Source organism: Amphibalanus amphitrite, unplaced genomic scaffold (genome assembly GCF_019059575.1).
Source record: "Amphibalanus amphitrite isolate SeventyFive unplaced genomic scaffold, NRLGWU_Aamphi_draft 000877F_arrow, whole genome shotgun sequence".
Classification (NCBI taxonomy): Eukaryota; Metazoa; Arthropoda; class Thecostraca; order Balanomorpha; family Balanidae; genus Amphibalanus; species Amphibalanus amphitrite.
The window spans coordinates 208986-235235 of record NW_024882371.1 but is presented as its reverse complement, the minus strand read 5'-3'; the positions used below and the strand labels follow the sequence as shown (position 1 = coordinate 235235).

At 46.5% G+C, this 26250-nt stretch overlaps 3 protein-coding genes across 4 annotated transcripts in view; 1 reads left to right on the top strand and 2 right to left on the bottom strand.

Moving 5' to 3' along the window:
• The window catches only part of LOC122367558, a 33529-nt gene extending 18187 nt beyond the window's left edge, over positions 1–15342 (bottom strand). The window contains exons 1-3 of one of the 2 annotated variants that reach the window (XM_043340784.1): positions 15335–15342; positions 8158–8286; positions 3954–4058 (exon numbers count right to left, since the gene is read on the bottom strand). In XM_043340784.1, the coding sequence (XP_043196719.1) occupies positions 3954–4058; positions 8158–8164 (112 nt within the window). In that variant the 5' untranslated portion in view covers positions 8165–8286; positions 15335–15342. Of the gene's footprint in view, positions 1–3953; positions 4059–8157; positions 8287–10460; positions 11348–15334 lie in introns of those variants that run through there. The other variant, XM_043340783.1, reaches the window with a different exon arrangement.
• On the bottom strand, positions 10633–16690 carry LOC122367555. The gene is made up of 4 exons (XM_043340778.1): positions 16679–16690; positions 16197–16203; positions 14194–14639; positions 10633–10638 (listed from the first exon to the last, which is right to left on the bottom strand). The coding sequence occupies exons 1-4, from the start codon at positions 16688–16690 to the stop codon at positions 10633–10635; spliced, it is 471 nt and encodes a 156-aa protein (XP_043196713.1).
• A 3711-nt stretch (positions 16691–20401) lies between these two features.
• Positions 20402–25225, top strand: LOC122367559 (shematrin-like protein 1). The gene is made up of 3 exons (XM_043340785.1): positions 20402–20578; positions 23984–24123; positions 24407–25225. Exons 1-3 carry the CDS (start codon positions 20570–20572, stop codon positions 24612–24614), a joined length of 357 nt encoding a protein of 118 aa, XP_043196720.1. The 5' UTR covers positions 20402–20569; the 3' UTR covers positions 24615–25225.
• The last annotated feature ends 1025 nt before the right edge of the window (positions 25226–26250 follow it).

The following is a 26250-nucleotide window of genomic DNA, read 5'->3' as shown; positions in this document are numbered from 1 at the left end:
AGCAATTCTGCAAATTAAAACAACATTTATTCAAAGTTTGGTGTTCGTATATTTGTTCATGAACAGTTCCGTCAACAATGCTTGTTTGTTTATTTGATTGCTCACGAATTCTGGCATTAAAGGGAAACTCCCGGCTCCCACCTTCGAAAAAGTTAATGAATTGGCATAAAAGTGATGTCGCTTGGTTGAGAAAGATAAAAAATATATCTACCAAATTTCACAGAAAAATATTCACTGGTTTTCAAGATATCAGACTTTTACTTTTGTTTACTTTTTGGGACCTCCGCTATTCCTACGACGTCATTTGGAAGCAATAATTAGGCATCCTTAAATTGCGGCAGATGTTGCGCAATGCAGCATATATATCACCACGTGCTACCAAACGTTGTAGTTAAACATTTAAAAATCGTTACATCTGCACTGATGTCACACATCCAGAGGGGGCATTCAAATACATTAGCCCCTCTGAATCCATGTGCTGCAACTTTGAGATCAAATATTTTCAATTTGTAGCATTTTTCGATGTTGTGAGCACCCAAACCAGTAATTGCAGGCCAGGGACCCCAATTTGGCTATCTCAACTCAAAACTAATGTTAAGGTGTCAGGGTCACTGCAAAGGTCACGTGTTTACGAGCAGTGCCCTGTTCACGAACTGTTCGTGGACGTTCATAGACAAGGCCGCATTTTTATAGCTTTTGCGCTGGTATTCCCATACAGTAACTCACACGGTTATAGTCGTCTTTTTTCGCCAAGTAAAAAACGCGCAAATCGTATCTCAAGCCCATAATATCAAGGTTTATTATGATTCATTCAATGCTAAAGCTTAAATTTGCATTCTAGACATTGCATGACATCAAACAAGACATAAAATTTTAACTTGTTTGGTGTAATTCTAGCTTTTCACTCATAACTTCTGATCAAACTGGGCTAGCGAGTCAGTTGAACCATTAATTGACTCAGAAAGAACTGCCACATCGAATGATATGCAGAACGATATCTTCCCAGCAGCTTTCTGGCCCAAGTGGCTTTGACCTGAGGGCTGTTCGGGTCCCTGCAGCATAGATCTGTGCTGCGTGCGTCATACTTGGGTGACGTCAACCGCCTGGCTCCGCCCAATCTCCGCCGACACGCCGCGGCCGAGCGTCGCTGCAGCCTATTTCAAACGCGGCGAACCGTTGTGCGGGTGGACTGGTGATTGTCGCTCAAATAACGTTTAAATTGCGTTCAAATGCGGTGAATACCAATAAGCCACCGAAAAGTGTGATAATGATACCCCAAAAACAGCATACAAACCGCTTACAATAAGAAATATTGGACGGTTAACTTTAATCCGCGCCACTTTCGCCTCCTGCAGCATCGAATTTCCGGCTGCAGGAAAACGAAGTATACTTCAGTAGTTGACGTCACACAGGCGGTGACGCTGTAGTGTGGGCGGGACTAACGGGAACCGTAGCCCTCACTGCGCATGCGTGCTGCAGCATATTTCATTTTGGCTGCGCAGCCGAACAGCCCTCTGATCTTGACCTGAGGTCAACATCCTAAAATTATTAGAAAGGGACCATATCCACCCCCTCTTCACCGTGATAGCGAACGATTCATGAACGTTCGTGAACTGTTCGCTGTTTGTTCACCAAATTTGGCTGATGACGTCACCTCACTTGTTCGCGATCAAACTCAATTTAGAAATTACAACTCAATTTAAAAAAATATATGTTTGGCAATTCTAGACTTCTTAGTGCAAAACAAAGACCACCATAAGACTCCCCGTGACGCGCTGTATGGTACCGACTACCGATACCCATTTTATGTAAGCAATATCAACTATACAATTTGACCTCATTTGACCTGACCTTTACAAGAACGTAGCCGCAACTGGTCCCAAAGGTTGCCTGAACCACAACATCGCATTTGTCATGTAAAATCAACCATAAAACATGTACCATGACACTTTCATACTGTGACCCTCAGTGACCTGACCTGGTACCTATCAGTGACCTCAAAAAGCAGAATATGCGTTTGTCAAACAATGACCCATCGATGAGTTTCAATCGCATATGCATTTTTCGATTTTACAACACCTTTCTAGGAATATCTGTTGACGGTAAAAATTCTACCTTTGACCTGACCTCACCTGTCACGTCATTGGTTGGACCAAGGTCAATGAAATTGGGTCACAAGGTAATTCCCTGGTGGGGATATCATACGCCGTTTGAATGTTGAAAATCGGCTGGTAACTTTCCGAGATCTTAGGGGGGGGGGGGGGCTATCGCCCGCCCCCCACGGGTCCGGGTGGTAGGGTCGGCCGATAGCCCTACGGGGTGCGGGTTACCGGTTAACCGTTGTTGTGTGCACCAGAATCGTCTGCTATTGTCAGTCGCAGGCAGCTGATATCTCCTCTAAAAATGTTCTATAGGGTAGGGTGGGGTAATTTGAACATGTGGGGCAATTTGAACATAGTGTGAATAACACAAAATTACGGAAAATCCATAAGTGGCATGACAGTAAGACCAATGAGAGAAATTATCGTAACCAAAAGGGCTATCATATGAACGGGGTTTAAAGTTTCAGGGAATGAAGATGTTGACGCACAGTGTAAAAATCAATTTCGCAAGGAAAAACGCCTAACAACATTTCATTGCAACTTCATTGCAGCGCAAAATCTTGCATTGCTAGCGCCTAATACGCAACGGCTTTTGTTGTACAATGACCTAATCAGTGCCTTCAATCCAAGAAATTTGCTTTTGAATCCTGTTTTTAAAAATGGCAAAATAACTTTTAGCGTGGGGTAATTTGAGCATAGTGTGAGAATTTCAATGAAGACAGGGATAGCTCCGAAAAAACAACGCTCCCAGTTCTTTTTTTGCCAATATTTTCGACCCAAAGCAGTAGCAAATAAGTGATGCCAGTTTTAGAAAATTTACGTCTAATATCCGTCTACTGTCCGGCATTTTCGTTGATTTTCCGTCCAAAAAAATGTTAAAATCAATTATTTGTCCAAATATGTCCGAAAATTATGCAGCTATCAACACTCAAAACCGTCATTTATATTGCTTATCATGTAATTTTACCAGCCGAAAGGTGTTCATTATATTGAGAGCTTAACAAGCTTTCCATTCGCCAATCAATGCTACGCACGATTACTTGATGAAAACGCGTAAGTGTGGCAGGCAATCGTCCAACGTTGTCCAGAATACTATACCTTTGTGCAATCAATTCCGAATTGGACATTATAAAGAATCGGAACTCCCGAATGTCCAGGTTCCGATTGGCACCACTATAACAGATGAAGTAAGGTTTGGTAGGGTTTTTATCGAACGGAGATGATAGACGTTCTGTTCATTGAAGAGAGGCGAATTCTGTCAACTGACCGGTGTGCAGCGTGCAGATATTGATACTCTGCAACTGTTATTTTTGTTGTTGTGTTGCTTTTTCAAATGAAGCTATGTTTAGAATTGCTCTGCCTATTCGTTTATGGGTCAAACAACATCGGTGCTGGCGAGACTATCGTTTTTATGGCAGATAAAGGCAGTATGTTCAAATTACCCCACGGTGGGGCAATTTGAACACACCGTGACTTGGTGGAGAAGTGATGCTATGCTATTCAAGGTATGCTCGGCTCGTCCAAAAATGAGGCTTGCATGGTGAAAGCAAGTGACACATGCGCTACTGAAACAGTTTTTCTTCATCCAGGGTTGAGCTGGAATTTGGTACAACGGAGAAGACGTAAAAATATGTTCAAATTACCCCACACTACCCTAGGTCGCAAAAATCGTGGCGAAATCCAGCCTCCTCTAATCATTTTTGGGGAGGATCCAGTGGAATAGACCCCTAGAAGACAAAACCTTTGGTGGTAATGGATGCTACCACAAGCAGGTGAAATTGTGAGATAACTAAGATATGCTAATAAAGAAACAGTTCGGACACTCACATTTATCATATAACATGAACATACCTTGATCGAATGCCCCTTGCAACTCCAGTTCTAATGTTGCTGCAGGAGCTGCAACATGATGGTCACTAGGCCTGACCATGTTCTTCCGATGAGCACCAGCTTTTCCTGAAAATTGGAACATTATTTACTGTGACGCATTATAAACAGGTAGGGTGGGGCACTTTTGTGCAAAATAATGGATAATTAATATTCCAAATATATGTTCTTTGGTTGGAGCAATGATAAAATTGTTGATTGTGGTATGGAAAACAACTCTTGCAAATATTTTTTACCTAGAAGAGTCATCTGCTAACATTTTTTTTCTATTAAAAGAGACTTCTAATAACTCTATTGGTTTGCACGAAACTACCCAGTGCATGGGGCACTTTGTGCAAGGGGTGGGGCACTTCAGCACACCCCACAAAGTTAAAAAAAATGGCAGGGGGTGGGATAACCAATAAGCATTTGGGGTAAGCACCAAGAATGGGCTACCAGCTGCCGGCCATCGGCCCGCCTCCCTGACCTCGCCCAGGCGACGTGACTCCCATTTCATGACATCGCATGCACCGTGGCCGGCCGCACCGGGAGCCGAGACTGAGCTCTAGGCGAGCATCATAAATGAAACCTACTACACAGTCAGTCATAGACCGCAATGATGAAAAAAGGTTGCACGAATGTGTCCCTACAGTGCGTACACGAACCTACCCCACGCCACTATTTTTGTAATAGACATATTTCAAAATCTATTGTTGGGGAATGGTACTTGAACATGCAAATTTGCAGCAGTTCCATAAATAGTGAGCTTCTCGAACATAAAATTATAAAACTTAACCCCATTTTTTTAGAGTCAGGATTACAAAAATGGATGCAATGAAAAGGTTTAAAAATGCACAAAGATTATACCTTTGCGATTTTATGCTGGGGAAGTGTTGCCTTCCACAGTGAAGTGGGGGCCTCAACGCTAGGAATATTTTTACAATCTACCTTGACCAGGAGCAACTACTTGTGATCCCATGAAATATGCCCCATGCACGAAAGTGCTCTGGGGCCGTATTCACGTCGACTTCGTAAGTCGATTTTCTTTCCCAAGTATAATTTGGTATTCACGTCGACACTTCGTAAGTTTTTATCGACGGAGTTCACGTGATTAAAAAAAAATCTGAAGAATTAGGTCATGCGTAAGAAAATTCTTACGAAAATGATCGACGTGAATACGGCCCCTGCTTTCAACTAAAGGGTGTCCCTTCCATATCTTCCAACTTCCATATCCCTCGCCCGCACATGGGGGGAGGGGGGATTGGCACCCCCCCCCCAAGTAGTTTTTCTGCTCTGCACTAACATTTTTAGAGATAGAAGCTTGATTTTTCGTATCATCTATCCTTTCTTGATATCCAATGAAAATTTCAAGTTTCTGTGGTTTTTGGTTTTGGAGATATGACCTTGTTCTTTAAAATGACAAATACCCAATATCTTTCGTTGGCTATCGGCCTTGTGAGCTTTTGACACCTTGATATTTCGGCCTTTTTTGCCAGTCTTACCTCCCACCTATCATGGAACATGTTGTTCGACGATGTACAGATGTCAAGGTCAGGGTCAAGGTCAACCTAGGTCTTCTAAAAACATTGCATTTTAGGCAAGCTGAATTTACTTTTCGTGAAGTTTCTTTGGCTGTATTTTCCGTAAAGGCTTCTCATTTCATAATCTCATGTAATATGGACACATAAACAATCGGTGCAAACATCAGTATACACACAGACAGACACACACTGACAAACACATATCATTGACCTTGACCTAACTTGACCTGAAATTACCTCAGCAGCAAAAACGTGGTCGGATAGTGTGACAAAGAGGTTCTAGCTGGCTTGGCACCACAAAACGGCATCGTCATTGGTATATGATGAGCAGCGCACTTGATATCCGACGGTGACCCAAGACAGCAACAGTGTTTAGGTTGACCTGACCTGGAAGGTCAATGACTGACCTGAGAAGGTAAAACTGGGTATCATTGGATTCGTCTCTTCCCATAGAATCTTTTTGGTCTTTACCGCGAAGCTCTATCTCCAACAGGAACGAAATGGCGCGGGAGTGGTAGCACCCCCCCCCCCCCCCATGTGCGTTCTATGATGGGAAAATGGCATGTGTCATTCTCTGCAAACATCACAACAACCTTCAAATGCATGCTAAGCATATTTAGTTTAGTTTAGTTTATTGACACATCACCAACGGGCTGACAACCAATTACTGATGAAGTCATATGATAAAACATGCTTAGGGTTGAAACTTATTCCGGAGCGAGCGAAACGAGCGGAGTCTTACGTAGAATAATGGAAATTTCTGAGTATGAGCGGCCGGCCGGCCGGCCGTGGTCACGATTTTGCGACGCTCATCTCAGCAACCACTTGACCGATTTACATGCGGTAATTTTTGTAGGGTAGCTTCATTCCTTCTACCAAGTTTTGGACTATTCCCGATACATGTGAGTGACCCCTTATGCACGTGCCACGTTGACGTGCAAAACGAAGAGCTGGTGTCAGCTTTGTAATAGTTGCAATATATCGGTGACTACTTGGCCGATTGCGCTCAAAGTTGGCATGTAGGTAGGCACCCACTAAGCAATGGATATCCATGTGCCAGAGTTGGGGTGCTGTTGCACGTGCGCACGTGCCGGGGTCGTTTCCAGATCTCGAGAACGGCTGGACCGATGGCGCTCAAATTTGGTACACGGTTAGGGACCAGTTAGTAGGGTGCCGTGCACAAGTCAGTTGGGACCCATTGTGCACGTGCGCACGTGCAGGGTGCCGCTTCCAGATCTCGAGAACGGCTGGGCCGATTGTGCTCAAATTTGGCACATCGCTGGAGACCGGTTAGTAGGGTGCCGTGCACAAGTCAGCTGGAGGTACCCCTCGAAATTTCGCACGTGCAAGGCCCACCCTCTCGCTCGCTCCGTTAGTCGCCCCCAAAGGCGTTATACTGGTAAATATTGCTTGCCCACAGGCATGACCATTCTTGGTCTTTACTTGAGTTTAAGTCACTTCATATTATACCTTTTGGCATCACGAAAAGTGGCGACACTTGCGCTAGCGCTGTCAGCACCTTGAGCATTCTTAACAACAAATTTGGCAGATAAGCTAGTGACAATTTCGGGATCCAGAGTGTCAGGTAACCAGGGCCCTGTTTCACCGGTGATAGCAGCACGCTGCTATCACGTTTCGCGAGCTGACGTCATGTCATGACGCCATACTGCTGACGTGATGGGCAGTTCCGGCGCACGATTGCCGCGACCTTGGCCGCGGCAGTAAGTGACGTATGAGCCTAAATAAAAGTAAGAGTTAACGCAGTCATGAGACATGATAGCATATTCATTTTTAATATAGATTTTTTTTTAATATGATGTATTTAAAAGAAGTCGGGTTTAAGGAAAATAAGTTGATGACGTAAAACAATATTGCGGTAATCGTGCGCCAGAATTGCCCCTTACGTCAGCAGTATGACGTTATCACATTACGTCAGCTCGCGCAATTTGATAGCAGCGTGCTGCTATCACCGGTGAAACAGGGCCCAGAGGTGGAGATCTCGGGGGTGGGGGGTCAGGCAGGACCCCCCCCTGAAAACGAATTACTGCCATGTAAGTCAATGGTTCTGCATCCAGCCCGCCTCCATCTGTCCGGCCTGGACCCCCCTGACATTTTGACAGATTTCCACCCCTGGAGGTAACCTATGGCAGCACAAGCCATTCAGTTTAAGAGTTGATTTTGATATTATTTAGGCCAAACACGGATCATTTATGAAAACTGCAATTCATTATTGTACTGATACAACAAGTATGTTTGCTTTTTTCTGAAATAATTCATTGAAAAATGAGTATATGCGTACTCATGCCAAATTCGCCCATTACCATGGCAACCTAAGTTTGTTTGGCCCTCAGAGTCGCAGTTACTAAACTCATCTGTCCCCACTTCTCGCCGGAAGCGTTCTACCTGATTCACATAGCTTTGTTTGACCCATATATCCGCACTAAGCCAGCTGGCAACAGGCAAGAGGGCCACAACAGACCTCAGAGGGCTGTGCTGCTATCTACTGTGTTACATCTTTTATTATTCAAATTAATGCTGGTGAACAAGGTGCAGGTGAGCCCGGTCAGGGGGGGGGGGATATGGTACTTTGCAGGCACCCAGGCCCACAGCCATATACAAAACCATTCAGACATTTATGAAATACTGACCTTTCATTGCCCTTGGCTTGTGACATTTGCCTGGTTTAGAGTTGCCTCTTCTATTATTTAGATAGCGGCCATGAGCCTGAAGCGGTACTTCACTTTCCTGAAGAACTGAATCATCAAACAGCAAGTCATCTGTAAAAAAGGAAGTGCTTTTGTTAGTTAAAGCCCAATGAATGTGGGCCTGCCTGTTCACTGTGCTAATTCGCTTGTTAGTCAATAATATGACGTCATCACATTACGTCAGCTCAAGAAATGTGCCGCCAGTGTGCTGCTATCATATTCAGTGAAACAGGGCCCAGTTTTAAATACTGTGCCACCAGTGGAATACCTGGCCCTGTTCATCCAAAGTTTATTTCTCAACAGACTTATGATGTCTGCTCGTCTATTTACACCACAGTTACCTGACTTTATCACTGCTAGCTATGTTATGTGTGAATGAAACCTTTACAACACATGTGGTTGTCCATAGTAAGCGCTGTGCAGATGTTAGCAGCCTACGTCAGTGTATGTCAGCAATCCTGCCTCTGCATGCATTTCTCAGCCTCTCATTGGTCAACAGCACAGTCCTTTCATAGTCTTGTCCAGTCCTGTCCCTACAACACAGTAGCCACCTAATGGGATGTTGGGGAATGTACATGGCGCAGCCGGCAGGGTAGCTGTGTGCCACCCCAAACAGGGAAAGCTGTGTTGACAGCAGCAAACAAACAGGGCCACAGTCATAGCCCTAAGCCCATAGGGTCTGTTCCCGTCGCTCTTCCAACCTCCTCCAAGCTCCCTTAACCTCCCGTTTCAAAAAATTGTTCCTGTCACTCCTCTAAGCTCATCCTAATTTCTATGCCAATTCCACATCTCACCACCATGTGAGTGCCCAAACTGGTAAGTGCAAGCCAAGGGACAGGGACCTCAATTTGGCTATCTTAACTCAGAACTAGGCTGACGGCTACGCACCCTAATCCATGAAGAAGAAGAACTCAGAACTTATGTGAAGTGGGATGGTCTCTTTATGCGCCATCTGGATGCCAAATCATTGCTTCCGAATGACATCACAGGAACAAACAGCAGAGGTCCCAAAAAGGGAACAAAATAGGATAACTAATACGAAAAGGTAATTAGTCCCCTCCGTGGCCGAGTGGATTAAAGCGCCGGAATTTGAGGCTTAGCCGGTAGTGAGAGCCCGGTTTAAGCCCCGGTGCAGGCAGCTACATTTAGCTACTACGTGTGATGGCGTGCATGTCTGTGGCAGGGGCCGCGCAGAAGCCAGGTAACGTGAGTAAGCGGAGGGGGCTGTGCCCAGTCGTGAGGGCACGTTAAACGTTCAGACAAAATTCTGCCATACAATTGGAATTGCGCGATTGGGTGGTGGGGTCAGGGTCAGCACAACAAGCTATGCTTAGTACGGGCTCTGATTCCTCAAAATCCACCCATTCAACCATTCGGACTAAATTTATTAAAAAAATAGGTATCCTGTAAACAAGTTAAGTACCCAATATTTTAAGTGAAATTTGGTACACATTCATTTTTGATCCTTCAGCCGTGCTGCAGGCGCATTCAGCAAGCTGACATCATGCTTCAGCGGTGTTGGAGCTTGTTGGAGGGCTTGTTGCTGTCTCCATGGAAACCCAAGCAGACACGAGTGCTGGCAACGAACTAGCAGCTCTGGCGAAACACCACCAAGAAATCACTTAATTGCCAAATAATTTTTTGAAGGTGGGAGGGTCAATTGTGTCGGCCACTTTCTAGGACCATGGCGCTGTAAGTTCAGTTGCTGTTTTTTAGTCAGCAGATTATAAAGTCAGCGCCTGATTGCCATCACAGTTGCATGACGTCATCACAGTACGCTATGTGTTATGTAAAGGAGACATATATCCTTGCTTCAGCGATTGCCCCTGGTCAGCCTGATAGACGTCAGCAGCCTACGTCACGGCCTGCGTGCATTTCTCGACCAATCATTGGTCAACAGCACAGCCCTCGCATCTTAACACAGTTAGGCCATCTCAATCTAGCGGGCTGTTGGGAAGCTGTTTTGGCAGCAGCGAGCGAACAGAGCCCACGTTTCAGAACACTGCCAGCGAGCTTCCAAAGCTTGTCGAACAGGGTTTCTATGGAGACGCCACCTGCTAAATTACATCAACATATTGTTCGTATTAACCTATTTATTCAATCTACCAGTGATAAGAGTAAGCAGCTTGTAAACAGGAAAGTTACCAATGTTGATGTCATCTGGACAAATCCCAATTGGAACACTACCTCTGATAAAATTTAACAATTAAATAGACGATCAAAAAGCCTGATATTGGAGTACTTACCCATTTCATTCCAGGACGAGGACGTCCCATGCCGGAGTCCGGACGTTTTCCCAATGGCCTTGCTCATATTGTTTTGCAACGAGTCATGAACCCAACGCAACGCTACAGATCTCCAGCTGGTATGTTGAATGAGCAATTAAGCAAACTTGCAAGCCGTGACCATTCAAAGTCCCTAATACTAAAAACTCGCGCAAGGGAAACAGGTCGAGGTACGCCGCGTCAACGAAACCGCGCAATCGTTTTCAGGACCCAAAATGGCGCCAAATGATTTCGCAAATCGCGCAATCCGTAAGTACAAATTTTATCGTCTCTATCGCCTTTTCCGCTTCCGCTTTCATCCCTAACCAGTACCACCGTACCGACTTTTGTTTAGTATGCCATGCTACCAAAAGCAAAGGTGTCGTACTGCGCTGTGGGTAGCGCTTGGCTGGACGGACGGTCTGTAACAACCTATTGATCTGTGGCTGATCTATTAGAGTGTCCGTCCGAGAGCCGTACGACGGCTGACAGAGCCTGGGGGTCGCGAACTGGTGTGGTAACCGTTACGCCCACCTGGGACGCCCGAGTCGGTACGGCACTTGCGGTGTCGTAACCGGATCGGCGGGAACCAGCAGAACGCTGTTGGACCGGCGGTGAAAGTCGGAACCGAGCACTCGCCCACCAGTGGGGGCGTCTGGTCGAGCAGGTCTACCCGCTAAGGCAGCCTGAGCACGAACCAGTGGCAGGGTCCGATCAATTACCGGGGTTACATGAGCGATCCGTTCCAAATACGCACTACGCTAATGCGCATCAGCTCCCCACAAACGTATCTACGGCACCGGTTACATGAGACTAATTCGTTTTATCTACGTCAAACGGATCTTGTTTGGCTCACCCGGGCTGACTCCTCGACGGCCGGTAATTCGTATCACAAACGGAATAGGATTAGCGTACAGTCATGGCGCAGTTGCGGCATTTACCGGGACGACTGAACTAAATTTTAAATGCTTATATCATTTGATAGGCTCAAAAACATTTAAAATTAACATGAAATCAAAAAATGAAAACAAAGTTTTCTTGTTTTAAGTCAGTGGGCACTGATTCGCCATGCAGCGACAGCAGGGTGGTCAGAAAAAATTATGTATCAAAATATTTCATTCATTTTATTTCACATCCAAAGACTAAACCAAAATACCAACATTTTTTTGCTATTTTCTACGAGGCAGCCAATAAAAAAATGCTTAGTATTTTGCATTTTGACGCTTCCAGTCAGCAAAGAATAGTTCTTGTGAAATACGGCCCGAATCGTGTGCCTCGGACGTTTCGGTTACATGAGGGATCCGTTCCAAATACGCACTACGCTAATTCGCATCAGCTCCCCAAGAACGCATTCAGTGCACCGACTACATGAGCAAATTCGTATCAGTGACGTCAAACGGATCTAGTTTGGCTCTCGGCCCGATGCGCATTACAAACGGAATAGCATACAAATGTGGCGCACTTCCGTAGCAATAGAGGTGACTAAATCAAAAATTCATTATCTTATGTCTTTTTTGCATTTAATCTGCTCAAAACATTCTCAATTAACTTAACAAAAAAAAGTTGAACATAAAGTTGTCTTGCTTTGACTCATTGGGCAATTGCCTCTCTTGATTCGTCTGTAGTGCTGTCAGAAAAATGTTTCAACTGAAATTATGTGGATATTTACTATTTGGTTTTCACTATATTTATTGTTGAAAACTTGACAAAATACCGACATATTTTTTTTAAATATTATTTCAAAAGAAGAAAATGAAAAAATACCAATTATTTTGCATTTTAATGTTTCTTTTTGCGAAGAAATAGTTCCTGTAATACGTATCTTGGTCCTATTCGCTTCTAAGCCTCTTTCCCAGCGGATTTTGTTCGGACCGCCGATTCGTATTAGCAGGTGGATACATGAGTCGGTAGTACGCTCCTGATTCGCATTAGCGGTGAATCCGATCGTGATACGTATTTGCTTTGCTCATGTAACCGCGGATCGGATCGCCGATTCGTACTAGCAGGTGGCTACATGAGTCGGTAATGCGTTCCTAATTCGAATTAGCGGCTAAATACGTATTTACTGTGCTCATGTAACCCCGATATATGACCGTGGTCCGACCAGGGTGTCAGCGCAATGGCCAGTCAGAGGCGTCCTTAAAGGGACCCTCCCACCTTCAAAAAAGTTAATGAATTGGCATGAAAGTGATGTCGCTCGGTTCAGAAAGAGCAAAAACGAATATCTACCAAATTTCATCGAAAAATATTCACCGGTTTTCAAGATATTAGACTTTTACTTTTGTTTACTTTTTGGGATCTCCGCTGTTCCTAGCGACTTTATTTGAAAGTGCGGCATTTGTTGCGCGCAAAGCAGCATATACCACCGCGTGCTACAAAACGTTTTAGTCAAACATTTAACGGACGTTCGAAAGCCTGATGATGTCATCAGATTCCCGTAATGGTTAAGAGATAGGGACCACGCTGGTCCCACCCTGCAAGTAAAGGGAAGAAATTTCTTGAACACCATAAAGCTGCGGGGGTTGCGGCCGGGATAAATGGTGGTTTCTGAGCCTGGCCGCAAACTTGGCTATCTCAACTCAAAACTAATGTTAAGGTGGGAGGGTCCCTTTAAGGGCGCGGAAGCCCACCTCGGTCGACTGTGGCCGGTGCAACCTAGTCAGGTCGTTTGTGTGAATCTCCGTGTTCTTCCCTCGCCTCAGAGTAGCCGCTCTTCTCCAAATGCCCGAGCCGTTTTCTATGTGTATTGGTCTTGCAGCGAACAGCAGAGTCGAAAAACGAATTGACAATGTCGCCGAAAACCGCGGTCACATGCTGGCCGTCCCTAGTACTACCAATATGCCCGCAGGCGCGGCGAGAGACAAGCTCAACGTATGAGTCACCGTCCGGCTGCCGGGAGAGCCCCTACCGCGACCTTTGTCCACAGTCATGACGTCACGACAATGGGCTCCTAAACGTACGGGCAGCGGCCGCCTCAGGGGTGCCGCCGTGACCTTTGCACGACACGTTCTATAGCGTATGGCACAGCGGTTACTAGGAAGGTTGAGGCCAGCGGCAGGCCGGTTTACAAATAACAAACATGACGCGCAATTGACAACAGGTAACAGATTGATTAATAAAGCGGTGACAATATAAATGAGAATGACAACATGAAATGACAAATCGCATAGATGACAAATTGCATAGATGATCCCTACAGTACCCCCTCGCCAGACATGTCGCGGACAAAAGTGACATGGCGATATCTTACCGGAGGTCGTACGACGCGGCCGGAGCGGGTCGTCCGTAGTATCGGCTGAGGCTGCAATGGTGCAGCGTCAGCCCGAGCGACGGCTGCAGGGCGAGTTGGTGCGTCACCGTAGATCAGAAGCTCCGGGCCGCTGGGCTCATTGCTGAGCGGTGGTGCGGCCGGCGGGCCGCTGGACTGAGTACCGTGCGGCTGCACAGTCGGCAGGTCAGACTGTCGATGACCGGATTCGTCTGGCGTCTCCAGGAAGGCGACCTTACACCGGTCGATGCTGATGACCTCCTTTTTCTGTCGACGGTCGATGGTGATGGTTTTGGTGGTCCTTTCGGTAACCGGGAACGGTCCGTCGTATGGAGCGTCCAGCGGGTAGCGGTGACAGTCCCTGCGCACGAAGACGTGTGTCGCCGTCTGGAGTGCCGTCGGGACGTACGTGGCGCGCTGGACCGGACGTGGGAGTGTCGGCCGCACCTGAGACATGGCGCGCTTCAGGTCCTGTACGAAACCGGCCGGTGATGCTGCTGAGGCTTGGCTGCTGATGAAGAACTCGCCGGGAAGCCGCAGTGAGGAGCCGTACACCAGCTCGGCTGACGTCGCCTGCAGGTCCGCCTTGATGGTGGAGCGTATGCCCAGGAGCACCAGCGGCAGCACGTCCGTCCATGACGTAGCCTGGTGTGCACGGAGGCTGGCCTTCAGCTGGCGATGCAGGCGTTCCACCATACCGTTGCAGGCCGGGTGGTAGGACGTCGTCCGAGTTCGCTGGCAGCCCAGGAATCGCTGTAGCTCCGACCAGAGGGCCGACTCGAACTGGGCGCCTCGGTCCGTCGTGATGATGGACGGAACGCCGAATCGGGCGACCCAGTGCTCGAGGAAGGCGCGGGCGACCGTGGTGGTGCGGATGTCCGGCAGAGGGATGACTGTGGCCGGTGCAACCTAGTCAGGTCGTTTGTGTGAATCTCCGTGTTCTTCCCTCGCCTCAGAGTAGCCGCTCTTCTCCAAATGCCCGAGCCGTTTTCTATGTGTATTGGTCTTGCAGCGAACAGCAGAGTCGAAAAACGAATTGACAATGTCGTTTTTTTTTTTTTTTTTTTTTTTTTTTTTTTTTGAATTTTGCATCCCCGCTAGCTCAAGGCTATAGCAGGGGAAGGGACGAAAACCGCGGTCACATGCTGGCCGTCCCTAGTACTACCAATATGCCCGCAGGCGCGGCGAGAGACAAGCTCAACGTATGAGTCACCGTCCGGCTGCCGGGAGAGCCCCTACCGCGACCTTTGTCCACAGTCATGACGTCACGACAATGGGCTCCTAAACGTACGGGCAGCGGCCGCCTCAGGGGTGCCGCCGTGACCTTTGCACGACACGTTCTATAGCGTATGGCACAGCGGTTACTAGGAAGGTTGAGGCCAGCGGCAGGCCGGTTTACAAATAACAAACATGACGCGCAATTGACAACAGGTAACAGATTGATTAATAAAGCGGTGACAATATAAATGAGAATGACAACATGAAATGACAAATCGCATAGATGACAAATTGCATAGATGATCCCTACAAAGGTTATTTGGTAGCTTCCGCTACCAAACAACTTTTCCTTCTTGGTAAGACCACCTACCAATTACTTCCGAGGATGGGTTGGAAAACGGGGGGCCGGCTGCACCTCTGACGCCAAGCGTTAACGTATTTTGCACAACTGACGTGAAAAGACCATACACACTTCCATCTTTCAAACCCGACAACACGCTTTGCAACAACGATAGAAAACTTGCTCAGTCTGTTTTTCTGCCGCACTGCCACCATCAAACTAAGAACTGGGTTACTCTCAGCCGGTAGTCCCAAATTGGCCCCCAGTTCCGCCTGTGTCTGCTAGTTGTGGGTTTTCGGCACGGGCGTTGTGGTCAGAGGCAGTTTTGTTGGATCCCTCCAGAGTTCTGTCGTCGTTTTGACATCACCATCCGGTCGGAAGACGGCGTAGTGGAGGCGAGGCGACCCTGAAACTGCGGGGGCTCGGTGCGCTAGACAGTAGACATGGCTGATCCACCGACCTAACCGGATACTCGACTGGGTGGGTGGGAAGGGGCCTCGGCGACTGAGGTACAGGTCACCGCTGAAGTAATGTGCGCATATAGGTACTGTAATCGGACGAAACCTAGCACCAATCATTAATGGTGATGCCTATCATCAAAAGAGAGTATCTCACAGATTCGTGTTCCAATTGGACAACTTTATCTAACGCGTCACAGTTCCACCTGCAACAGAATGCTCGCCATAATCGAAAAACGGGAATATTCACTCCATTTGGGGCATGCCACCCCGGAGTCTAATCTCTGATCGCCACTGAACGGAGAGCTGTAAAACTACGCACGTGCGTACTACGCCTTAGGCATTACTGGACCCTCCAGTATAGTGTTTGGCTATGTGTCTTGTGAGCTTTTGACACCTTGGTTTCGTTTTTTTTTTTTTTTTGGCAGTCTTACCTTCCACCTGTAATGGAACATGATGTTCAACGATGTACGTACAGATGTCAGGGTCCGGGTCGACTGATCCAGCCCTCTTGTTGCGGCGTAAATGACCTGTTTTTGTTCTGCATAAGGAAAAAAAGGACTTGCTCATTTGACCTCCTGCCCTCGCTCCGCATGAGTGTAAAATATAACGAATGTGAGCAAAACATAAATGTCCAAGAATTTGAAACAAATCCACGTGCGCAACGACATGCTGTGCATATTTTATGCATCATAGGCATTTTCTTTTTGACACTTTTAGTAAAACACTCTGTAGGAGCTAGTTTCTGAGCCCATGGCCCATGTTGCGAAGCTACCCAGCCCCTGGGACTCCGTATACGGAGTTGCCTATGTGCTTATAAGCACCTATACTATGTAGGCATAGCCGGCGGAACGTCTAAAGATCGACCTGATCTGACCTGACAGGACCTATCCTAACAGCATAAAAATGACGTTACTCTGGGCGTCATTTTCCGCCAATCTATACGAAGTTATAGGACATTGTGACATGTTTATGCAGCCAGAAGGTAAAGGTAGTATGATGTTGATAGGCCTAGACTTAGAAGATGTTGCGAAACAGGAAGGCGCCCTGCAGAGCCCCCCTCCCTCCCAGTTAAGTACAGTCGAAGGACTCGCTTGTAAAAATCGTACGGTTGCGGAGCTGTTCTGATTCACCCCTGAAGCGTCCGGAACACCCCGGATCTCGGTCTTGCTGCAATAGTTTGACCCTATTCCGGCACAAACCGACCCGACAGACGGGTGTCAGTGTCACAGGCGCATATTTACGTCTGGACAACGAGTTGCGGGGAAAAGTGCTGCTTTTGTTGCAGTTTTAGGAGCCGGTAATTAGGCTGGATTTTGGGGTTACTTTTTCGTTCTGATTCATGTATTTCGTAGTGTTTGGCTTTTGAATATTTTAGTTCTTTCAGATAAATATTAATCACCTTACAACTTTTGTAAAAACGTTTCATTTTTTATAAGCCGACATTCAGAGTCCTAAAAATACATCAGCACTACAATCATTGTAAACAAACAAATGGAGCACCACTTGGCTCTGTTCCAAGGCGCTTTTTAAGTTTATCTGGTTGTTTCCGTACTCTTGTACGTCGTTTTGTTGGATGTTTTGAATCCTTTAAGATTGACTTATATCATATTTAAAAAGCATGTGATTGAAAACAATCCGAAGTATCCAGGAAGCTGACAGAGGTCCTGACTCCTGAACAATATCAATATCAAGTTGAACTTGAAGTTATGAAATTTTGGTTGATAAACACAAGTTGATCGGGCTCATATATCAGCAAGAAAAAGTAAAATTAAAAGAGCTTATTGGCCGAAAACAAGCTATGATATTGCAGATCTTGGAGCAATACTGAAGAGCGCGCTGAGCAGGATCATGCCAGAAAATGTTGTCTGATGAGCGCATATTGATGTATTGGATTGGTATGAATATTGAATGATAACTTACAACAGCAAGATAAATTAGTGCTAACTATCAAGTTAAAAATCTAGAATGAATGGACTTTGGCAGCTTTACTATGCTTAGATGCTATGCACTGCAGATTGTAATATGTGCATCAGGTACTCAGTGTCTGGCAAATGAAACATGCAGTCATTCCATTGCTACTGGAGGAGAAAGCTTGGATCACTAAATCCACTTTATGTTGATTTTGAGGTTAATCATTACTGTATTTCTTGAAAAAAGGATTGTTATAAAATTGTCAATGTGACAATCCATGCAACGGTGTGATCATATAATGTGTTCATAGTCATTCGTGATATGTGATTGTTGGTCCAATATACAGGGTGTCCGGAAAGTCCTGGCGCTTCTTTTGGACGCCGTGTAACGCGCGCTGTGATTATTGGACATTCAGCCAATCATCACAGACATGACCCCTCGTTGATTGCTCAGCCAGGGGTCGTGTAAATATGACCTTGAAATCGTTTTCAGTGATGGGTAGATGGGCGAAGATGCGCCTTGTCGCTGAATGCCTGCGCGCGGCGGCCGGGTGCGACTTGAACGAGGCGCGAGTTGCAGCGCGATGCGGCGTTTTTCGATGAATGGTTTAGCAGGTAAAGGTTTATTTCGACTCGGGAATTCCTTAAAAAATATCCTCAGACCGTTTCGAACGCGATATGGGAACGGAGCAGCATTTCAACGCGGCAATCGAAGAAAGTGCGGGGGTCTGATGGACAAAAATGTCCCATCATCTTCGTCAATGTCGAATAAATGAATAACAGGCTGGCCCACGAGGGGTTCCTGGACAGCCACATCAACCCGAGGGTCAAGACGACATGCCCTAAGGGTCACTTCGCATTTCAACAGCACAGAGCACCCTCCAACAACGCCGCCGCCATTCAAGCTAAACTGACAGAGGAGCTTGCCGGGCCAGATCACCGTGGCGAAATGAGATTAGGCCGCCTTATTCTCCTAACCTGACCCGCTCGACTAAGGCGTGCTACGCGTTTTGTAGAACAGGATCTAGGCCATTTCTCACCCCAACCTGGAGTCGCTGAAGACTCGCATCATGACAGCATGGGAGGACCTGGAAATGCCCCGCATCGTCAAAACCCGCAGACGCTTCATTCCCTACGTCGAGGCCGTCGTCGGCGCCGACGGTGGTTACATTGAATGAGCACGTAGCGGAAGCATGTGGCTTGGTGTCCCTGGTCATTGTTATGATCCATTGATTAGTATCTATGAACCAATGGCATTTGTTTTAGAAAATGTTGAAAAGCGCCAGAACTATCCGGACACCCTGTACAATGGCAAAGCTCTCAGTTTCAGCGTTTCTGCCTGTGGCTGGCCAGCAGTGACTCAGAGCTTAGAACTTAGAAGTATTAGTTTTCTTCACAGGGCTGGGATAAAAAGTACTGAGGGTAATCTTCCACCAAGGAACTCTACTTTGACATGGTATGACATGTAGGCACAAGTAGGTAGGTGCTTAGTTCCTATAGTCAGCAGTTATGTAGGTTTAGTCGGGTTAGCTTAGATTAGGATGTTAGTTTTTTAGGTTGCCAAGTGTCCATAAAAATGTGACCTGAGCAATGAGCATACCTGAATAACCTGACAGCTGACCTAACCTCAATCATCACACATATTTGCAGCCTGGCCAAGACCTGCATAGCAGTAGCACCCAGTTATAGGTAGGTACTCACCCTAACTCAATCTTACCTGCTAACCTTCAACTTGCCAATAGTTAGCTCACCTTGCCAAGCTGCATCCAGGGAAACAGTCAACTGAGGAACTGGCTCATTGGGTGGCTGGTGTGAGTCTGTGCATTTAAAGTGTTTCTTCTCTGAAGCTGCTCTGCAAGCTGCTGTATGTCATGTTAGATGCTCAGAAAATGTGGAAAATGATTACTAAGCTACTTTAGTGCTTTGTTAATGCTCGAGACATGAACAAGTACAGATCCTGCAACGTACAGCTATGAGTTAGGTGCTAGGTGAGTATGTTATGTGAATGTGCTGTTCCCTGTTTGACCATAGTAAGTATACAAACAAGCACAGGGTCACAGTTATATTCAATCTCCACATAAACATACAACAAAAACGGCCATATAGCCTCACTCCGAACACACCACAAAGAACTTAAGCCTTTGCAAGCACAAAAATGCTTTGATTTACAGGACAGGTACACAATATATCCTCTGTCCTTGGGGATCTTGCTGCCAAGTGGAGGTACGATGACTGAACTTCAGGATTGATCAACCTTTTCTTCTTAGCCACTGCTTATATACGAGAAAGACCAAATGCTTGTTTGTAAACTGCCTTGAAAATTTAACATGTCGACAAATAAAATAGTTCCCTCTCCTTTTGGAATACACAAAGCAAAATATTTAAAAACTTCTAGTGGATGGACAAAAGCAGTTAGCATAGCTTCCCCTCAAGTCAATTTCTGACACTGATGAATTACACTGACGCTTATTCGCTTCATATTTTGTAACAAACGCGCTAAAACTGCAATATAACAACACTATATGCTTCTTGACAAAATGCAAAAGTAGTAAAAATTTAGCCCTGATGGCATTCATTCTTGCTGGAAACGTAATCACAAAACATTTTGTAGTAACTATTAAATTCCGGCCGAAAACAGTGCACGGTTTAAAAAAGAATCATTCCAATGACGGTCCATTCTGGCGGTCCTGAAATCGCCACTATTTCCGGCCTCTCCAACGCAACTCGTTGTCCAGACGTAAATATGCGTCACAGGCACATCTATTGCGCCTTGCGGTGCTCCGAGGTCACGTGTCCTTTCCTGGGGGCGAATGACGCACCGCGCGGCGGCCAGGTATATATCGGAAGGTCACCGGCGGCGTCTTCAGTCGATAATCTAGTCGGTGGTCAGCAACATGAAGCCGGTGAGAGAACGCACGTCCGATCATATACCACAGTGCTGTACAACAAGACTGTGCTCAGTGTTCAGTTTGGTCCAATTAGATTGTATTACCTGGTGTTTGACTTTATTGCTTTTTTGTTGATTGATACATTATTTGAGTTGTATAATTTCTGTGTTTATTCGGTCCTTATAGTTTACTGTGTTTTGTGTGCGTGTGTGGGTGTTGAAATGGGGAGGGGACTTCCGCAGTTACTGTTAAATGGCTGAGGAGTATTTACTGGGAATGATGTGGCGTGCTTTAAGCAGTGGCGCAGCCAGGGGGGGGGTCAGAGGGTCAGCTGACCCCCCCGAAATTTCTGTCAGGGGCCCGCTCGAGAGAAGGAGAGAGAGAGAGAGAGAGAGAGAGAGAGAGAGAGAGAGAGAGAGAGAGAGAGAGAGAGAGAGAGAGAGAGAGAGAGAGAGAGAGGGAGGAGAGAGACCCTAATCTAATCGGACGAGCCCGCTTCGAGAAATGCCTACTGGGACACCACGGGTGAGGGGTCGGCCTGGGCCCCAGGTGGACGGGACCCGGGCCTCCTTGGTGGATAGGGCCCGGGCCCCCGTGGATGGGTCCGGGTCCCCGGGAGAACGGGCCCCGGGCCCCCGGGAGAACGGGCCCCGGGCCCCGGGTGGACGGGGCCCGGACCCCCGGTTGGATGGGGCCCGGGCCCCCGGGAGATTGGAGAACGGACCCGGGCCTCCCGGAGAACGGGCCCGGGCCCCTGGGAGAATGGGCCCGAGACCCCTGGGTGGATGGGGCCCAGGACCCCGTGGATGGGTCCGGGCCCCCGGGTGGATGTTGCCCGGGCCCCCGGGAGAACGGGCCCCAGGTGGACGCCGGACCCCGGATGAATGGGGCCCGGCCCCCGGATGAATGGGGCCCGGGCCCCCTAGTGGACGGGGCCCGGGCCCCCTGGTGGACGGGGCCCGGAGCCCCAGGTGGACGTGGCTCGGGCCCCCGTGTGGATAGGTCCCGGGCCCCTGGTTGAATGGGGCCCGCTAGGGTGACTCGCTTGCTCCCCAAAGCGAATAAGGGGTATTTTCGATCGGTGGGCGTTTGGCTGGTCTTGTGTCCGTGGGTTATGTATCCATTTCGGTTGATTGCTTTTTGACGGCTAAGCATTATGGTTTGGGAAAAAGTATCCATTGCATCGAGGTGCTCGTGTCTGATAAGCATGCGTTCTACTATAGAACATGTCATGTGTAGTTTATAACAAAGGTTGACGTAGGTTATTGAAAAATGATAGCGATCGATGAATTACTTTGTAGAGGTTTGCAACATTTATATTTTTAAGAATACTGTTGCTCGTCATGCAAAAGCGATGATTGGATTTTGGACAAAATTAAATGTTCTTTCCAACTCTGCCATTTTCAACTGTCAAACGTACCAGGTTATGCAGTAAAACCCATGTAATTAAGTAAGTCATTAACAAATACCATTCTCTCCAGCGATTTGTTCTGCACCTTGTTTTTGATCAATTAGCTTTTCACAATTTTTCCATGAGAGGCGGTACCTTTCTTTTGCCAACAGGCGTTGTTTGAACCCGCTCCGTCAAACAGTCACCCGAAAATAGCATTAAGTCCCAAATCTGTCCGAAACGTAAATTTTCCAGCATAAGTGCCCTCACGGGTGCACGTGGCGCGTGCCATCCCTGCACCGCACACCATTCGATAGCCCTTTCGATTCTCTACACGATACTGTGTTCCCCGTGCCGATTGGGCCCACGGTTACCGAGATACTGCATGGGTACCGGACCAGTGTCTGGCATCATATTTAGCCATTTTCGCCCGATTTCGCAAGCGGATTTATATGTATACATGTAAAGTCCATGACGCGAATTTGCACTTTTTGAGCACGCGCCATGTGCTCGCTATCGATCCGATCGAGCTGAGACCCCCAAAGGCACGTTGCCCATCCTTGATCTATAAGTTGCGCAAATTTCAGCGCACTTGGCGCAACGGTCGGGCCCGTACCCCGCGCTAAGTAACACCATGCCGGGACCACGATAGCAGACAGAATCTACGTCACCACATCACCACGCCACAACAAACCCGGCCCAAGGCAAGAGTATGCATTTAGGCCAGGTCGGGTCAGGTCAGGTCAGGTCAACCAATAGGAGTCCTGCCGGGTATTCGTAGTACCTACGTGTCAGCCGCCTCTGGCAGCTTCGTAACATGTTACGAAGGCACCAAAACTACTTCGTAAATGTTCAAATGGTTGTTAAATTCGGATTCAGCTCCAAAAACTAGCCTGGAAACATGTATAATTTGAAAAAAGTACCGAGGTCATCATAGGTAATGAATGACCTGACCTGACCTTCAGGTGACCTTGACATCCACCCTAATGCATGGGAGCAGCATCAACTCACATGTTGTTTGAATGCTTGAAACCACGAAAGACTGCAAACGCGCGGCTAATGCGAGCCGGCATACGCCGAATCGCGATTCTGGCCAAACATGGTCTCGGAAAGTAGGTCACAAGTCAAAGGTCATTTGGGTCAGGGTCATGAAATTTCTAGGGTAGGGTAGAACTGATCAACGCGAGGGTACTGAAAGTTCGGTCGTGATCGGCTGCTTTTTACGCGAGTTATTTGCGAAAACCCTTAGGGGGTTGCATCATCCCCTCCCCTGTGCCGGCGAGGGTTAAAACTTCTTGTGAGCGAATTCACGTAATGAAGAATAATAAATCACAATCTACTACAGCAGCCAATAGATGACTTAGGAGTTAGGACAGGCACATGGGACTGCTTAAATCTTGTCCGACAGAAGCAGGCAACAGTTCCGTTTGCATATATGCTATGCATATTGCGGAAGGGGCACATTTCGCCCTCGAAAGATACGAATTCATACGTCATAGTAACATATTTCCGTCATGGTCAATTCGCGTAGAAATTGAACACTGGGTGATTACCGAGCTATTGTTCTATCAAAATTTTCCGATTCAAACTCGCTCAGGGTTATCGTACAGGTAAAGGGGGCCCGCTCAGCAGAATGCGTATGTAGGTAATATGGAAAGATTCTGAAAAATGGGTGGGGGGCCCGCACACTAGGGGGCCCGCTTTGGAGGCGATGACCCCCCCGAAACGAAATCCTGGCTGCGCCACTGGCTTTAAGCATATTATATTTATTCTTATAAAAGTCAGAGCTATTAAAAAAGCTTGCACAACTTTGATAAGCTACGCCAGCTTTCTTCCGAATTATAAATTCTATCGTGTGTTTTTTTTTGTGTTTTTTTTTTTCTGCTGCTGAGCTGGTTATGAAGCATTTGGGCCAGCCTATTGGATTGTCTCTATAACTACATATGTACATTGCCAAGAAATGCGATTCACGGGTGTCACTTCTATGGAAAATCACTGTCATCAGTGACCGCGGCTACTTTTGGTTTCAGTTTGTGACGCTGTGCCTTCTGGCGGCGCTAGTGGCGGTGGTGACCTGCCAACCTGAACAGCAGGCAGCCGCCGAGTTTACACCGGATGCCGACCAGCCGGTGGCCTCTGAAGCCGGAGATTTGAAGGGTTCTGAAACTGGGTAGGTCACAAACATAGGCTAAAAGAGCTTGATTTACTGGTTGATCAGTGTATTAGAAACTTGTTTATCAAAAGTAGACACTCGCGATTAAGAGTTTAAGACATGCACTATGGCAAAAATAATCAACTTTAATGCAATTTCCTAGATAGGAACCAAAACTTAGTGGCGGTAACCTTTTAGTTCTCACTTTATATTCCCGCAATTTAATATTTTTTTTTCACATATGAAAATGCGAGTCCGGCAGATTTTACGGGGAGCCCTGACGACATCCCAACTTTTTCAGCATCTTCGGTCGCCTGCTCGGGGGCCTCCTGGGTCGCGGCCGTTACGGTCGAAGACACGGATACGGCGGTTACTTCGGGGGATACCCGTACGGCTCGGGATATGGATACGGACACCGCGGATACGGATACGGATACCCTGGATATGGACATGGGCTTGGATACGGTCTTGGCAATGGATATGGATACGGATACCCGTATTACGGATAATGAATGACAATCTGTGTACACTGTTCAGCCTCGCACTGGGAACGTGCTGCGCTGCTGTTCTGGCGTCACGTGGCGAAACCGAATGAATGCCTTGCGATGGATTTTTGCTCAAACGTGCACGGTTCGGATCGACTCATTTTGATGTGTAGACTTAGTTTTGTTCTAGTCGGATGCTTGAAATGCATTCATTTTCACAAATGTGAGCATTGTCTTTAGCAGGATAGGATCCAAAATACTTGGATGTAAATGTTTACTTGGCACTTAAAAGTTGAAACGCGATTTTCTCTTTCATTCTTATTTCTTGGATCCACAGGTAATGTTGATAAAGGCTAATCGGATCAAGCGCTACTGTGTATAGCAACGAGCAATCAATGAACAGGTATACAGTTTGCTACATTAGTGCCTACATATACGGAGGTGCGGTCGCTGCGCTAAAAAAACGCTTGTAATACGCATTTAGTTCCTCAGGTAGGTGCTCTACCTTTAGGAGCATTTTAGTCATAAACCACGACGTGAAATTGTTGCGTGTACATGCAACAATTGCGAATCCATCGAAAATTCGCAATTGAATGCTGATCTCACATACTTCAATAATAAAACGATGGCCCAAATTCTCTTTTAATTTCTTATCTTCTACAATCTACATTTCGAACACAAAATCAATTCCGGCAATTTTATTTGCACAAGTCATGAATCACTGACTAGTAGCTGAGAAGAGAAAGATGTAGGTGTACCTGAGTTAATAAATTCAAGCGACTGATGCCTGTAGAGGCTGTCTTTTGGGGTATATAATAGCCTTTTCACGACGGGCTATCCGGCGAGTGCACCTAATTTGACCAATGCTGCACCTAATCTCTTTTACAGCAAATATCTTTATTTTATGAATTTAACTATTTCAGTGTTTTAACTTTCCAGGCGGTGGGGGGGGGGGCATTTTTTTGCCCCCCTTCAGTTTTTTCGATATATCTCAAGAACCGCTGCGCCGATCGTCACCAAACTTTCAGTACCCTCCCCGGGAGTAGCTATAGCGCACATGGTGACCAAAAATTTTCCAAAGGCTATGATAGGTTGGCCGCTAATGACGTCAGAGTGACGTCATTTCTGCCATTTTTGACCCAAAAAAGGTTTTGCGGGAAGAGCTGTCAGGCTTACAACTTTAGAGATACAGAAAAATGTTTCAGACATAAAAGGTGTGGAATCAAGAGGGCTACAAAACTGCTATTTTGTTTTTTTCGAATTTTTGGATTTTGACCCCTAAAAATACAAAATAGATTTTTGAATATAATAGCCGAAAATCAAAAAAAGTTTTTTTTTAATTTCGAAAAAACAGGAATATATGTGATAGTCCATACCGCCTTCTATCTACATACCAAATTTGAGATCGATACCTCTTCTTTTTTTGGCTAAGTTATAGCGAAAAAACTGTTCAAAATTGATGACGTTAAATTTTCAAACTCAATTTTTAGAAATTCTAGACCTGGTAGCGCAAAACAAAGACCACCATTAGACTCCCCGTGACGAGTTGCATCGAATCAATACCTATTTTATGCAAAAATATCAACTTTTAAATTTGACCTTTTTTGACCTGACCTTGACCTGACCTCCACCAGAAAGTGACTTAACCGTACCTACCTGA